Source organism: Elaeis guineensis, chromosome 1 (genome assembly GCF_000442705.2).
Source record: "Elaeis guineensis isolate ETL-2024a chromosome 1, EG11, whole genome shotgun sequence".
NCBI lineage: Eukaryota > Viridiplantae > Streptophyta > Magnoliopsida > Arecales > Arecaceae > Elaeis > Elaeis guineensis.
The window spans coordinates 110,303,701-110,320,127 of NC_025993.2; the positions used below are offsets into that span (position 1 = coordinate 110,303,701).

At 38.2% G+C, this 16,427-nt stretch overlaps 2 protein-coding genes across 2 annotated transcripts; both read right to left on the minus strand.

Annotated features, from left to right (window-relative positions):
- LOC105038686 (uncharacterized) lies at positions 1-4,490 on the minus strand. Its single transcript, XM_073259556.1, has 5 exons — positions 4,077-4,490; positions 3,397-3,898; positions 2,379-2,580; positions 1,793-2,293; positions 1-1,088 (listed from the first exon to the last, which is right to left on the minus strand). Exons 1-5 carry the CDS (start codon positions 4,348-4,350, stop codon positions 645-647), a joined length of 1,923 nt encoding a protein of 640 aa, XP_073115657.1. The 5' UTR covers positions 4,351-4,490; the 3' UTR covers positions 1-644.
- Positions 4,491-7,358: 2,868 nt separating this feature from the next.
- On the minus strand, positions 7,359-12,307 carry LOC105038504 (alcohol dehydrogenase 1-like). Its single transcript, XM_010914327.4, has 12 exons — positions 12,136-12,307; positions 11,839-11,931; positions 11,489-11,581; positions 10,148-10,284; positions 9,911-9,957; positions 9,048-9,373; positions 8,887-8,969; positions 8,625-8,700; positions 8,339-8,400; positions 8,111-8,206; positions 7,848-8,009; positions 7,359-7,628 (listed from the first exon to the last, which is right to left on the minus strand). The coding sequence occupies exons 1-12, from the start codon at positions 12,170-12,172 to the stop codon at positions 7,512-7,514; spliced, it is 1,329 nt and encodes a 442-aa protein (XP_010912629.1). The 5' UTR covers positions 12,173-12,307; the 3' UTR covers positions 7,359-7,511.
- Positions 12,308-16,427: the final 4,120 nt, after the last annotated feature.

Here is a 16,427-nt window from a genome sequence, read left to right on the forward strand (position 1 = left end):
CCCAGCTTTGTTAAAGAGAAGGAAGAATACAGAGAATTAATAATTTAAGAGAGATACAAGAAAGAAAAAAGAACAATAATAAGAGGCCGCATAAGCATATAGTCATCTACTTATAATGACAGTAGTGGTGAGATGCAGGGTTCTTAGCAGCTTAGGGTTTCCAACAAGGTGGAAGCACCAAAAGATCATGGTGCTCATCAGCATACTTCTTTTTTATGATGAAAATTACTAGAATGATCTCTGCTAAAACCTGTTCACATTTATAAACTTTTGTTTTTCTAATTCCACCATAGTTCCCATTTTTTCTCCATCTTTTTCAGAACAATGAACGTGTCAAAGTAGTTAAAGTCCCTTTCTTCAATAACAATAGATATAAAACTAGTACTAAAAGACTCCAAGATTCAACGCCAATATATATATATATTACATAGTAATGGCTGAAATGAAACTTTTACAAATAACTGTAGATTTGGTAGTGTTTCATTTTAGCCAAAGCGTGTCAATTTAGTTTTCCTCACCTTTTTCTAATCTTCTTAGGCTCAAGAAGAGACTTGGATGCTTTTTTTTCTAGCTCTCGTTTTATAATTTCTGGTTCTCTCTTTTACTTGCCAAGAAGATTGCATTGTTATGCACCAAGGAGCTCATTAGATTCTGAAAAGGATCAGGTTGGGATCTATGTCTTCTGGAATGCTGCTTGAATGAGGGTGCTCGGGAAGGGAAAATGCAATGCTTCTCGCAATCTCTAAGTAACACTCAAATCTTTGAGCTGCACTCAATGTCTTGGGGCTCTCATCGCTTGCTCTTCCTGCCTCCGAGCTCCATGGCTTCTCTTCCTTCGCATCGATACCGTTCTCTACCAACAAGTCACTCGATGCGAGGGCTAGTTCCTCCTTCACTAGATGATACTTGAACACATGCTTGCGAGAGGTCCAATCTCCTGTCACCCAATCAAATTGATATAGAGGGAGGAATCGATGACCACACATTGCAATGAACTCAAGCGAAGCAATGATGAAGTCAACTTCTTCTTTGGACATGTAGTATGGGAAGCTAATTCTAGTCCACCCTGGTTTCAATCCATTGTACCCCTGTCAAATATGACAAATGGCATCAAGATAGCAAGTGTGAAGCTAGGGAATCTTGCTAGCTACAATCAGCATCATACATAAATAAGAAGCAAGAATTTTCTTTGAAAAGAGAATGAAGGATGCTTAATTTATTGTAGTCCATGTTCATGGGCTCATCCAAAAAGCATTAAAAAAAAGAGGGCGCTAGCACTTAAATAATCTAAGATCTTCTTGACGAGTAACTAATGTGGGACTGAATATATACTCGTATGGATTCTGATATATTCTTTGTTCAAGTCTTGGCATTCTTGCTAGGTTAAAGATCTAAATCCCATTCAAATCTAATTATGGATACGATAAATCTAACCACAAACATCATAATCAGCCCTTGGTTAGCCTGAACAAATTTGTACTGTAGTGCCCTCTTGTCTCTGTAGGTCATGAGTCAGGTTTGTATTGATGTCATTTGTATTACTTGAGTTTTTTGATTCTATATGAATATTGCATGATTTCTCCATTGAATAATCAATATGGAATTAAATACATATTCGCATAGATCTTCACAATGGGGTCCAGTTACTCTAGGATCCGAAGAAGATCGGATATATTATTTTCATGTTTTGATGACATTGACATTTTATTTGGTATTTTACACTATGAAATGACATTTGCATTTTACAGAGAGAGAGAGATATGATATTGGCAATGGGTGCTGAGATAAGTACCTTCAGAATAGCTGACCGAATGCCAAGAGAAAGCGTCTCATCCACTCCAAGAAGATAGTGACCGTAGGGACCGGCACAAGCACACCCACCACGAGCCTGGATGCCGAAGAGATCATTTAGTATCTTTGCAACGAAGCGCCCATGGAGGGGCTTCCCTTCCTTGTTCCCTCCCTCTGCCCACCTATAACCTTCTCTTCTCGCTCCATGACTGGTAGTTCTAGACCCATATGCCTCACCGCTCCAGGAATTCATGTGAGGGTACACAAGGAAGGAGAAGATAGGGAGTCTCTTGACTTGCTTGTTGCCTTCTAGTACTACAATGTTTGGATTTGGAAGTAGCCTTCTGAGTGCTGTCTCAGCATAAACTCGCTCCTGGAGATAGATGTGATCATGGCCAATGTACTCTTTCACCCAAAAGGCCATTGCAGCTCGGACCTTTTGGATGATGGGTGGAGTTCCACTGTCCTCCCTCTCCTCCACATGGTCATAGTATAATGTATCCTACGTTAAATTTTTTTTGTCATGCATGTCTTAGATTTTGTTCATAGAAATAACTAAATCTTACCATCAACTCATCTTTAATTACCTTCTCATTAAAGCCATTAACGTAAGCAACGGTGCCACCTCCACAAGTAGAAGGTGGCGAAGATCTCAGCTGATAGAGGGCTTCGTTCATCAGGAGGATGCCAGGAGTTCCAGGGCCTCCAACAAACTTGTGTGGACTGAGAAAGACTGCATCATATCCATCTATACCACCTGATCGCATATCAATTTCTACATATGGGCCACTGCATGCATAGACTTAACTAATTAAATCCATGAACATGCACATGAGGGTCAAGACACGGTCATGGTTGATAAAATACACTACAATGAAACACATTATAGTTAGTTTCCTCAGTAATTACTTGGGGGATGGCCGGCCGCATGCAAGTTAAAGAAGGAATAATTAATGACCCATGGAAGTAATTAAGATGGTTCCGTAAATGGTTTTGTGTGATTTAAGAGTCATGGAGGTAGCTGATGTATCTTGTTGGTAGGTGGGAAGTAGTTACTTGGTAATCACGGGAAGCAACATCTCAAGTTGAAAGTTTTTTTGATGATCATCTCAAGTTGAAAGTAGAAGAAAGGAAAATGATGTATTCACATATTGATCAGGCTAGTCATGCAGTCATGTATCATAAGGTCAAACTATAGTTTTGATGTTCTCCAAGTCTCCAGATGATGATAGCTGACCAGCTTATTGTTTATGCCATCAGCTGATGGGGAATCACATCTAAGTTAAAATATTCTTAGCAAACTAAATATTACGTTACCTGCTCAATTGAGCATTAGAAAAAAAAAGGATTTTGCTGCTAAATTAAAATAGAGCGAAGGGTTTTGACCAAGTTGAGTGTCAAACCCAGCTTTGCCACACCATCTTCATTTTCTTTTCTTCTTAGGTGCTACTTTGAAATTTTGAAAACAAAGAGATCTCCAAACCATAACAAGAAAACAAAAGGCAGGCTTGACAGAGTGCAGCTGAGCACTGTTCCATCAAGGACCCAGTCTGAAACCCATCTCAGCCATGGAATGAGATGAAAAATATGGAGGCCATTGCTTACCTCGCAGCGAAGTCGAAGCATGCGAAGGCACCATGTTGGTGCAGAAGCCGAGCCAAAGCCCGGGTGTCGGTAAGGATTCCGGTGACATTGCTGCAAGCCGAGAAAGAGCCGAGCAAGGGCCGGTTTGCATACTTCGGCGACATGAGTTCGAACCTCAAGGCCTCCATGTCGAGCAGGCCCTTGTCATCAATTCCTATCTCCACCACCTCTGCAAGGCTCTGACGCCATGAGAGGAGGTTGGAGTGATGCTCGTATGGCCCGACGAAAACCACCCATCTTTCATCTGCCCTGAGGCTCTGCAGCACCCTATCTCGCATGATCGAAGGCACTGCAATGCCTATCACTTCTTGGACTCTCTTGATGGCTGCAGAGGAGCCCGAGCCACAAAATATGAGTGCATCATTGGGCCCTCCCCCCATGCATTGCTTGATGTATGTAGCTGCTTCTTGAACCATTCTTGTGGTCTTGCTCCCAACAAAGCTGTCATCTGTGTGGGTGTTCCCTATGAGCAGATCAATTCAGAGGACAATCTATCAATTTATAACTAAAACTTACATGATAAATTGTTGAAATCTTCTAAGAGTAAAGAAATCCTTTTCTTGAAAGAAATGGCTCGATACAAAAAAAAAAAAAAAGGAGAACCAACAGAAAGAAGAAGCTAAGGAGGCTAACTAGAGTACCATATGAAGGGAGCAATTCTTGGATGATATAATTCTCAATGTACTGCAAACACCTTCCTGATGCTGTGTGATCTGCATATGTTAGAAGGCGCTTCCCAAATGGGGTGTTGAACTCCAAGCCGCTCCCGATCAGCTGAGATCGCAACCATGCAGTCCTCTCTTCTGCTGCATTGCTTCTCGCCGACTTTGTCTGAAGCAAACTAAATTGCACAGACTTGGTGTTAGGAGAGTAATCATCAAGGTTTGCTGAGTCTTGCGCTTGATCAATCTCCATGATTCTTTGAAGGGAAGGAATGTGTTTGGGTCTGGAGAACTATGATGTTGCGATACTTGCTGTCAATTTAAAGCTTCATGCTAAAACAAAGGCAGAGAAATTAGTTACTAACATGTACAGTCTGACAATGAGACTTGGCGGTAAGTATTAAAAGTTGAAAGAAAGAGCACCAAGGAAAGAACGTGTCACTAAATAGGAAAATAAAATTGTCCAGAAGTATGAAAGCCTGGGATCAATGGTCAAGGCAGTCACTTGAGGGAAAAATTCACCATTTTGATCGACGTAGCCATGATAGCCAAGGTTGTCAAATGGAGCTCAAGTGACGAATTATTTATTTATTTATTTTCCCTTTCTTATCTTTATTCATCTAGTCTAATCTTTGGCTGACGTATTACTTGTATTGATTTGGTGAAAAAAATTTCTCCTTTTTAATTCGTTGTTGGTCTCCTTTTTTTTGTTTCCGGCCTCTTATCTTCTTTGAAGATATCAAACGTGCCAATGTCACTGAAAGAAAAAACTCTAAATATGCTATAAAGAGGTCCTTGTCTGGCTTGTGCATTGACCTTTCAGGATATGTTAGATGATTCATCAGCAGTAAAAGCAAGTCAATTAAAAATATGATGAGCACTTTTACATAAAACTGTCATGCATAACTAGTTACATTTTATTTATTTATGATGAAAATTAGACATTTGAATATTTAAGCGACCGTTTTTAACAGCACTGCTGGTTTGAGCCCCAGGATTTAGGAGAACAAAGGAATGTTCACTTCGACATTTTCTTGCGATGAAAAGGACCTTAGATTTCTTCATATGCCAACAGCTTTCAGCAGTTATTTCTTAATGCAATCCAAGTATAAGTTCGGGAATCTGATAGGTAAAATAAATCAACAGTGATTGTTCGGGAGTGTAGAAGGGAAACCTTGTGAGGATATCACCTGGTTCGTATGATGCTTTCTTCTCATGAATTGCTGAATTCCTATTTTATAACCACAAATTATTTCGATCAAAATATTTAGAATTTCTTATGAATGGCTGACATCAATCGATTGATCAAAATTCGAAACTTGGGAGTATAAAACTCTGTTTACAGTACGTAACAAAATTTCAAAGATTTAGTGCTTCCAATGCGAACTGTTTTGGATCTCAACCGAGGTAGTCGTACTTTTTCAAGTCTGAGGTTGCTATGTTGGTCCTTTTGATGCATCATCTGGTTTACTTTACGGGTTCAACTTGCCTAAGTCCCTAAAAGAACTAAATTCAGGTGAAGGATGGGTTAAGTTCATTTCAACAAGTCAAACCAGTGTTAGGTTATCAGTTCTTCCTTTTTTGAGATGATGCATGTTAGGGTCAGAACCGCCCGTGGACATCTTATTGATATTGAATGGCAAGATTAATTGAAATTTGTAAAAAAAAAAAAAAAAAAAAAGAAAAATCCAGATTTGATCATACGTGGCCTTACATGGAGGAAGGACACCTCTGAATTTACCAATGTATTTTTATTTTTCTTGTTCTGAAAATATATATACATATATTTTAGCCGATCTGAACTAGTTTGGGATTAAGCTGAGTTGAGTTGGGTTTCAGAAATATAACTTATATGCAGGAGATAATCTAGATTTCCACATTAAAGCTTTGTGTTAAGATTTTATCTTTAATAGAATCTGCTCAACAATTAATGGGTAGTGGAGCTACTTGTTGGGTGGTTGGGATGGAGAGCAACACCTTTGTTGGCAATAACTGTTTCATCAATGTACTCAGCTCTTGATAATTTAGGAAGAAGCATGTTGGACAAATATGTGCATGTAGGTGATGGATGTTTGCCAACATATGCTGAGTCACAATTGGTGTCTCTCAATCTTACGTACAAGTCGATGTTCAATTCTCCGACGCTTTTCTACTAAACTATGGGGGCATTTATATTAAAGTTTTGTACATCATAAATTCCAACTGATGAAGGGGTGGGATGGAGTAGAGAGGAAAGAGGGTCCTGCAATCTCTCTCAAACTAACAATTAGGTACTTGAATGGTGAATTATAAATGACTTGGATTATAGAGGGGCCTTCTGTAGAATTTCTAGTTCTGTTCTACAACTTTGATTGTGCTGCCTATCAAGAAGGCAAGGTTAAATATTGGTCTTGCTTCCTTCTCGAAGATGGCATGCATCTCAAACCAGGACCAAGAAAATTTGTTATACATAAACTAATTTAATAACCAGAATATTAGAATTTGTTGGTATAAAATTTAGTGAAAAATGAAATGAGATGGGTAAAAAGAATGTCACATGTAAAATAACCATATAAAACATTAGTCCCACCAAGCCTATGGAACTTGGATCAGCTGATTGTCACCCTCTCCACAATGCAAGTGCCAGAGAGAGAGGTAAAGGGGTGAACTTGAAAGGTAGCCTTTCACTGTCATCAAAACAAAAAAGGCCACCCTGCTACAATCCCTGCTTAACACCTTGCACTAACATGATGTTCACAAATTAGCCAAATAATGAAAGGGTCAGGGAATTGAGGGGAGATCTAGCAGTGCTCAAAAAAATAAAATCTAACCTTTTCTTTTGACAAGATGAAAAGAGTGGAAATTAGAGTTTTTTCTTTTCTTTTTTCATATGCCTCTTTTGATAGGAGGAAGAGTGTAGAAGTTAGACACCTCTAAAGGATGAAAAGCAGTATTTGTTGTTCTAATTTGGTGGTCATGGGGCAGAGACCTGTGCACATCCTTTCTAAAGCTGGTACCACTCTCCATTTGCCCTTCCAGTTGGTGATATAGAAGATGAAACAGGGTGTTGTCTTCTATTTGCTCTAAGGAAGGCAGGTTCCACCAAATTCATAAGATAAAATTAAGTAGTTTGTTTTGGTAAATCATATTTACCAAAATAAACTACTTAATTTTGAGTAGTTTTTGATAAAATTAAGTAGTTTTTAAGTCAGCTTACCAACTTGGTTTCAAAGGAAATGCAATCTTTCCTCAAGAAATGCAAGTTGCAGACATTATATCACAAAATTTTCTTCAAGATGAGCTCATCTTCAATCAAACCTTTCTGTTATTTCTTCTTAAACAAAGGGGAAAGCTTATAATCAATAGTGAACAAGACATGTTTTATTTCCTCATAACTTCCTCTCCAGAGTAGCTTCAAGGAAGTGTAGTTCTGCTCTAACCATCCATGTGAATGATGCAACGAAGGCCCTCTCCTTTGAGCATGTAGTCAAAGGCCTTGTTGATCTCAGAGAAAGGTACACGGTGTGTGATGAACTTTTCCAACTCTAGCTCCTGCACCATCAAACCAAATTTTCAAAAAAAGATCAGGAGAGTCCAATTGCAGGCACATTTCTAAAGGACTAATCATGACTGCTGAATAATTGTTGATAAGCTTCTGAATTTCCATTCATCGATACCTCTGCATAACTTTGGTAGTTGTACCATAAGAAAGATTGTTTTTTAACAGAGTGCAAACACATTAAGCATGAGAAATCAAAACCATGTATTTACCTTGTTCATATACTTCTCCACAACCGAAGGAAGGTCAGTGCGTGGTTTATAGTTTCCGAAGAAGGTTCCCTTAAGAGTCCTTTCATTCAGAAAGTTCATAGGGTGGGTCTTGAATTGGGCTTCTTTGTGAGGCACCCCAACCAGCACAGCAACACCCCAACCCTAACATTCAAGGTCACATTTTTAGCACATCATAATAATACCAAAACAAATTATTAGTGCACAAGGCTTTTGAACTGCTTGTAATGGGAGTCGGAAGATACATCGTGAACACATTCGAATGCAGATATCATGGCATTTGTGTTACCGCTGCATTCAACGCTCCTATCAACTCCACCGCCAGTCATTTCAGCAAGCACCTGAAAAATTGCCATTGCATACTAGTTGTTTTGGCAGTATAGCTGGTATTCAAAACACCTAATTTAACTTGCAATATATTACCAGCACCATAATTCATTTTTCAGAATATGAAAGTTTAGTATTGATCAAACCTCTTGGACTGGCCTGTCATACTCCATTGGATTCACAAACTCAGTGATGCCGAACTTCTTTGCTGGTGGCACAAAGGGGGACTTTTAGCACCAAATTTTGAATAAGTTCAGTAGAAATCAGATGTCAACAGATAAGACTATGAATGGAAATATAGAATACCGCATAGTTAGGAAGAAAAACATGCTAGAATTTTGCTGCTCATGTCAATAAAGGTTAAATCGGCCCTGTACTAGTTTTGTTGATATGGTAAGACATATGCTATAATCAAAGGAAGCAGCTCTTCACCTTCGTCAAATTTTGCAGGATTTCTATCAACACCAATAATCCTTGATGCTCCTGCAATCCTGGCCCCTTCAGCAGCCTATTAATATGAAGGCATAAATCAAATATAACTGTTTGCCTAATATTTGTTTGATAAATCAAATATAAATAAAATTAAAACAATACTAAATGGAGATGATGTATCATGAAGCATGAACCAGAGGACCATGCAACCACACATTTAGAGCTCTATAAATCAGATAACTGAAATAGGAAAGATACTTACAGCAAGGCCTACAGCACCCAATCCAAAAATTGCCACTGTTGAACCCTTTGGTGGTTTTGCAACATTAAGAGTTGCACCAAGACCTTGGAAAGAAAACAATATGGGGAATTTCATGTGTCTGTTTCGGAAATTCTATATACATGACAATCTTGGTGTCTCACCTGTTGAAATGCCACAGCTAAGAACACAAACTTTATCAAGGGGAGCCAGGGGGTCAATCTTGGCAACACAGCCCGAGTGGACGACTGTGTATTCACTGAAAGTGGAGGTTCCTAGAAAATTATAAATTGGTTTTCCATTGATAGAGAACCTGGACTGCCCATCACTGATCATCACCCCTCTCTCAGTGTTAATCCTAAGGAGATCACACATATTGCTCTGCTCATGCTTACAGTGAGTGCACTCCTTACATTCTCCAGTGAATACAGGGAGGACATGGTCTCCTGGTGCAAGATCTGTTACGCCTTCACCAACACTCTCCACAATCCTATTATCACCATATGATGAAAAAGAAAAACGAATAAATATACTGAATAGAAAAAGTTCATTAAATTAGCATTATGGATGAAAGAAAACTGGTGGTTCCCTGCGAACAGAATTTATTTACCAATCTTAAAAAGAAAAGATCTCAATTAAAAGATTTCAGAAACTACTAATGGTTGCAGAAATATAAGACTATTATGAGTGTTGCTCAATTTGGTATAGAGCTTTCAATCTATCATGACCTTGTCATTAAGTCAAATGTATCATGCATCAAAGTGGCAATGGAGAGCAACACCTTTAACGAAGCAGATGAACTACCATTAATCTCTTTGCAACTATAATCTTTTTAAAAAAGAGGAGGGAAATAGAGACCATGTTTAGCATGATATATTGGTCATATGAGTTGCATGGGTATTAATTGAGATCACTTTGGTTCTCTAAATTTGAATTCTTATCTAAGAAATCATTAAACAAAGCAAACTGAATAAGAACAGTTACCAACAAACAGATTTGCTCAAAAATAAGACTATAGAAGCCATACCCTCCTGCTTCATGGCCAAAGATTCGAGGAAACAGGGGAGTTTGGCCCTGCAAATTATAAAACAAACAGAATTGTAGAATTTTAACAAACTGTCATGAACACACAGAAAATAAAGCTGATAGGGATATATGCGCAACATATTTCCTCTCCCTCTTTCATTTAAATGTGAAGTGGCAGAGGAACTTCTTGTGAAGAAAAAGAATCCTGGTTTTTTATAATATATGTGAATAAAAATACCTTGGCTTCCCAGAAGTACACATCAGTGTGGCAGAGGGAAGTGTAGAGGATCTTCATCCGGACCTCCATTTCTTTTGGAGGTGCAACCTTGACCTGTTCCATCACTAATGGCTTCCCGGCCTCCCATGCAACCGCCGCTGTATATGAAACCAAAATTAATAATGCAAAGCAAAGACAAGTATAATTAATCAATTGTTTCCAACTATATTTTTTCTAAGAAGAAATTGTTCTGGCAGTATATTAGTTTCTTTGAGTAAGAAAACATAAACATCTACCAGAAGTTACTAGGACTGCAAGGGGATTGATGGACCATTTCTGATTCAGAGTTGGCACAAAAGAAAGAATTTAGGTTGACTGTAACTGCAATATGTGGAGGGGTTGTGCATTGTAGAAGAGGATGGATTCTTTGATGAAGAGATATGGTGCTCATCCAACAAATACTAAATCAGAGTATGCGGTAAATCTAAGTTGATGTCATTTAAATCACCCTCCAAAATGATCAACCATATCAAATATGGTTTCAATATGAATCATTTTAAGATCCAGTCAAGACATGAATGGAAGTAACATGAAGGTGGTGGAAGTAGTGTAGCATTGAAACTGTCTACTGCTAATCATTTATAGAAGAATATTACTCACTGGAAATAGACGACCACTGCTTTTTTTTTTTTCTTTTTTGGTAGAAAAGGCTAGTAGACAGGGATTTAGATCCTAGCGGGACGTCCTACGGGATATTGGGATATCATCCCATATGTCAAGACAGGATGTCCCACTAACGTCCTAGAATCCCAATCGGGACATCTTGAGACATCCTACTATATCCCAAGTGTTGGGATGGGATGGGACAGGACGGTGGCGCATCCCATTTTATAAAAAAATTGGGACAGCCCTGTCTTATAAGATTTAAAACCTTGCTAGTAGGTAATAAGCCACAAAACAGGAACAAAGAGCCAAAAAAAATTACAAGTGTCATGACCCCTAAACTCATTGAAGGCAAGATTTGAGCCAAGTTTCTGGCACATCTTCCAAGAAATTTTACCAAGTTACTGGGCAAGCACATTTGATGATCACATTTGAAAAGGGAGAAGTTCTGTAACAATCTTGAAAAAAATATCATATCAAATTCCTGCAAAAAATTAACTCGACAAAAACCATGACTTTATTGAAGATTAGTTCATAGTCTCTAATTTTGACAAAAGATTCCACTAGTCAAAGATCTTCTAACTACAGAACTGCGAACAAAATCTAAAACAAAACTAAGCATAGCATAGGCACATAAACACAAAATGACACCATACCAAAAATTTTAATTAGATTCCTTTAATGTGCCTAAAAGGCTACCTCGGCATTGTATGACCTGACCAGCTCTGCTTTCAATCTCTTCCACCTTGCGGATTTTGGGTTGTACGGTCCTAAATCCCCTGCAATCATGAACTTAAGAAAAGAAAAAAAATGACTTTAGAAAATTACAAGAGAACCTAATATTAGCAAAAAAAGAAACAGAGCAGAGAACAAAATCAAATCTTTAAGAGGGAGGGAGTATCTGCATAGGAAAGTAAAAAAAAAAACAAAACAAAACAAACCATACCAACCTATCCAACAGTAGAACTTTCAAAAATGATCCCAAAGAAGAAAACTAAGTGGAGATATCATTGAAGAGTTTATAAACACAAGTATAGAAGGCTACAAACCTTGGCATCTTATGACTTGACTATCTCTGCTCATAATCTGTTCCCCCCTGTGGATTTTGGGAAGCAAGACAGGAAATACGCTCCGATGAATAACTACAAAAAAAAAAAAAAATAGTAACTTTAGAAATTAACCAGAGTGCCTCTAATATTAAGAAAAGAAAAATCAACCCAATACAAAGGAAGATTCAAAAAACAGAGCATAGAGGCATTAAAAGAAAAAAGAAGATCAAACCATCCCATTCTATCCAAAATCATAGCTTCCAAAATGAAACATGGTGGATTTGAAAGGCTACAAACCTCCTCGTCTCATCAAATGACCAACTGCCATCGCCATCTCTGAAATTCCTCCTCAAATGCCCTTGGAAAGATCAGTTTGTATGCAACAAAACAATGGAACCGAGCAAAATGATGTAGAGAGAAGGAGGTATTTATAAACAGAGAGAGAGAGAGAGTTCAAAGACTGCCCACAGAGAAAGCGAGAGGGTTCAAAGAATCCAGCGCTCGAAAAGCCGGTGGGCGACGCCGGGCGTTGGTTGCGGTGTTCGCTTCTTGTTAACCGGAGACGTTGAGTAAGACGACGCGTTTTGGAGGTTGTAGTTGTTAGTAAACGGGGTTTTGGTTGTCTTTATTCGTAGAGGAATAGCTTTACACCTTGGTTGGAAGAGAAAAATGGGAGAGCAGAGCAAAGAAAAGAAGAGCTAGTCAATACTTTTCTCTTGGTTGAAATTTTTTTCATTGAAAAAATAAAAACAAAAATAAGGGAGATACAAATCCTCTCAAACTTGCCAATTTTTCTCTTTCAAATTGAATGGATTAAAAAAAAAATAAAAATTTAATAATTTTTTTATAATTTCTATCTTATCTCTCTAATAATATAAAATTAAATTAATAAATTTTATTACGATACTTCAAAAGATAGTTTAATTTTTTATAATTAATTTATTTTTAGCTGTCAGATTAAAGATGGATAATTTAAATTTCTCCATCAAGAATCAGTTGAAGCACCAGATATGCATGACTGGTGCAGTAAATACTCTAAAGATCATTGTTAAATTGAATGTCATTTTTTTTTCTAAAAACCTTCTCGCCACCCCTCCTCTCCCGAATCATGATTTTTCGACGGGGTGGGTGGTGAAGTTGGAGAAGGCTCGAGGAGGAGGAGTTGGAGGGGTGTGCACCGAGGCAGAGGAGGGGTGGGGTAGGGTGGCGATGTCATCACCAAGGGTGGAGGAAGAGGAGAGGGAGGAGTGAGGCGTCGGTTTTACACCGAGAGTGAAGGAAAGAAGAGAGGGGGGGGGGCAGTGGAGAAGAAGAAAGAAAAGAGAAGGAGGCTGCGGTGGAGAAGAAGAAAGGAGAGAAGGTGGGGGGCACGATACAAGCAGGCAGCCCGATCATGGGAGGGGGGCACGATACAAATAGGCAGACCGATCGTGGGAGGGGGGGCATGTGCATGGGGGGCAGAGAGGGGGAGGCATGGCAGGGAGGTGGCGTGGTTGGCGATGGGGGGAGTGGCCTGTTACGGAGAAGAAGAAAGAGCAGAAAGACGGCGTGGTCGCGGGAGGGGGACAGCCTGAAGTGGAGAAAAGAAAGAGCAGAAAGATGACGCAATCGCTGGGAGGTAGCTGGCATGAGTGTCAAGGGAAGGGGGAAAGACCATCAGGGAGGCGGGCGGCGGGGAGGCATGCAGGAGGTGGCGGGTGGCGGCGGGAAGAAGCGAAGAAGAAGATGGAGGAGGATAAAAAATAATAAAATATAAATAAATGATAATAATTTAATATTTTAAATATTTTTCATAATAAAAAATTATTAAAAGATACTGTAGCAAAACCTCCAAATTAACATTACATTTCTTACAATGATAAGGACCTTAGATTTCTTCATATGCCAACGGCTTTCAGCAGTTATTTCTTAATGCAATCCAAGCGTAAGTTCATGAACCTTACGGGTAAAATAAATCAATAGTGATTGTTTCAGGAGTGTAGAAGGGAAACCTTGTGAGGATATCACCTGGTTCGTTTAGATCGACTGTCTTTGGTGTGTGACTTTGTATTTCAGAGGTCATTGCATTCTCTTTTTTCTATTTATATAGATGGTTGGAAAGGTACTAACTACTAAGTCCATTTGTCTTATGAATTCTAGAGACTGTAGTTATAAAAAAGAGCATGAGTGGTCAAGAAATTCTAAGATTTTGTGGCTATGCATGATGCTTTCTTCTCATGAATTGCTGAATTTCTATTTTATAACCACAAACTATTTGAATCAAAATATTTAGAATTTCTTATGAATTGCTGACATCATCGATCGATCAAAAATCTAAACTTGGGAGTGTAAAACTATATTTACAATACTTAACAAAATTTCAAAGACTTGGTGCTTCCAATGCAAACTGTTTTGGATCTCAACCGAAGTAGTTGTAGTTTCTCAAATCTGATTTTTTTTTTTTTTGCTAAAACAAAACAGAAATTGGATGGGGACGATCCGGCGCATCTACCTCCTCTGAGCATGACTATAGAACTCCAACCCTCCACTGCAGAATTTTGATTTGGGATTGAGTTTAAAGGAATAGGCGGCCTTCTCTCTACCATTTGGGCAAATCCAACAGATGAGTACATCATCCCAGTACCACTGAAAGCCAATGGATCAGATGTCGTGTCAGGCGTCATATTCGGACCGTCAAAATACGCTCCATTCGATAGTCATTCATGTTGTAGTATTTAATCACAGTCTGATATCCATCATGATTTGAATTCGGATTACATCATTGGAAATTTATGTTTTCAGATGCTGTTGGTTTACTTTTACAGATTCAACTTGCTTAGAAGGATGGATTAAATTCACTTCGACAAGTCAAATCAGTGTTAGGTTATCGATTTTTTCTTCTTTTGAGATGATGCATGTTAGGGTCAGAACTGCTCGTGGACACCTTATTGACACTAAAAGGCAAGATTAATTGAATTTGTATAAAAAAAAAAATCTAGTTTTGATCATACGTGGCCTTACATGGAGGAAGGACACCTCTGAATTTATCAATGTATTCTTATTTTTTTTGTTCTGAAAATATATGTATGTATGTGTGTGTGTGTATATATATATATATATACACACACACATGCGTGCGCACGCACATGCATATATTTTAGCCGATCTGAACTAGTTTAGGATTAAGCTGAGTTGAGTTGGGTTCTAGAAATATAACTTATATGCAGGAGATAATCTAGAATTTTCACATTAAAGCTTTGTATTAAGAATTTATCTTTAATAGAATCTGCCCAACAATTAATGGGTAGTGGACCTACTTGTTGGGGGGGTGGAATTGAGCGCAACATCTTTGTTGGCAATAACTGTTTCATCAATGTACTCAGCTCTTGATAATTTAAGAAGAAGCATGTTGGACAAATATGTGCATGTAGGTGATGGATTTTTGCCAACATATGCTGACTCCCAAAATCCTTTCCCACTTCACTTGAGTCACAATTGGTGCCTCTCAAATCTTAACATACAATTCGATGTTTAATTCTCCGACGCTTTGCTACTGAGCTATGGGGGCATTTTTATTAAAGTTTTGTACATCATAAATTTACACCGATGATGGGGTGGGATAGAGTAAAGAGGAAAGAGGGTCCTGCAATCTCTCTCAAACTAACAACTAGGTACTTGAATGGTGAATTATAAATGACTTGGATTATAGAGGGACCTTCTGTAGAATTTCTAGTTCTGTTCTACAACTATGATTGTGTTGCCTATCAAGAGGGCAAAGTTAAATATTGATCTTGCTTCCTTCTCGAAGATGGCATGCATCTCAAACCAGGACCAATAAAATTTGTTATACATAAACAAATTTAATAACTAGAATATTAGAATTTGTTGGTATAAAATTTAGTGAAAAATGAAATGAGATTGGTAAAAAGAATGTCATATATGTAAAATAACCATATAAAAAAACATTTGTCTAACTCAGCCCATGGAACTTGGATCAGCTGATTGCCACCCTCTCCACAATGCATGTGCTAAAGAGAGAGGCAAAGGGTGAACTTGAAAGGTAGCCTTTCACTGTCATCAAAACGAAAAGGGCCCCCCTGCAACAATCCCTGCTTAACACCTTGCGCTAACATGATGTTCACAAATTAGCCAAATAATTAAAGGGTCAGGGAATTGAAGGAAATCTAGCAAAACTCAAAAATATAAAATCTAACTTTTTTCTTTTGATAAGATGAAGAGAGTGGAAATTAGAGGTTGTTTTTTTTTTTTTTTCATATACCTCTTTTGATAGGAGGAAAAGTGTAGAAGTTAGACACCACTAAAGGATGAAAAGCAGTATTTGTTGTTCTAATTTGGTGGTCATGGGGCTGAGACTTGTGCATATCCTTCCTAGAGCGGGTACCACTCTCCGTTTGCTCTTCCAGTTGGTGAGATAGGAGATGAAACAGGGTGATGTCTTCTATTTGCTCTAAGGAAGGTAGGTTCCACGAAATTTATAAGACAAAATTAAGTAGTTTGTTTTGGTAAATCATATTTACCAAAATAAACTACTAAATTTTAAGTAGTTTTTAATAGAATTAAGTAGTTTTTAAGTCAACTTACCAACTTGG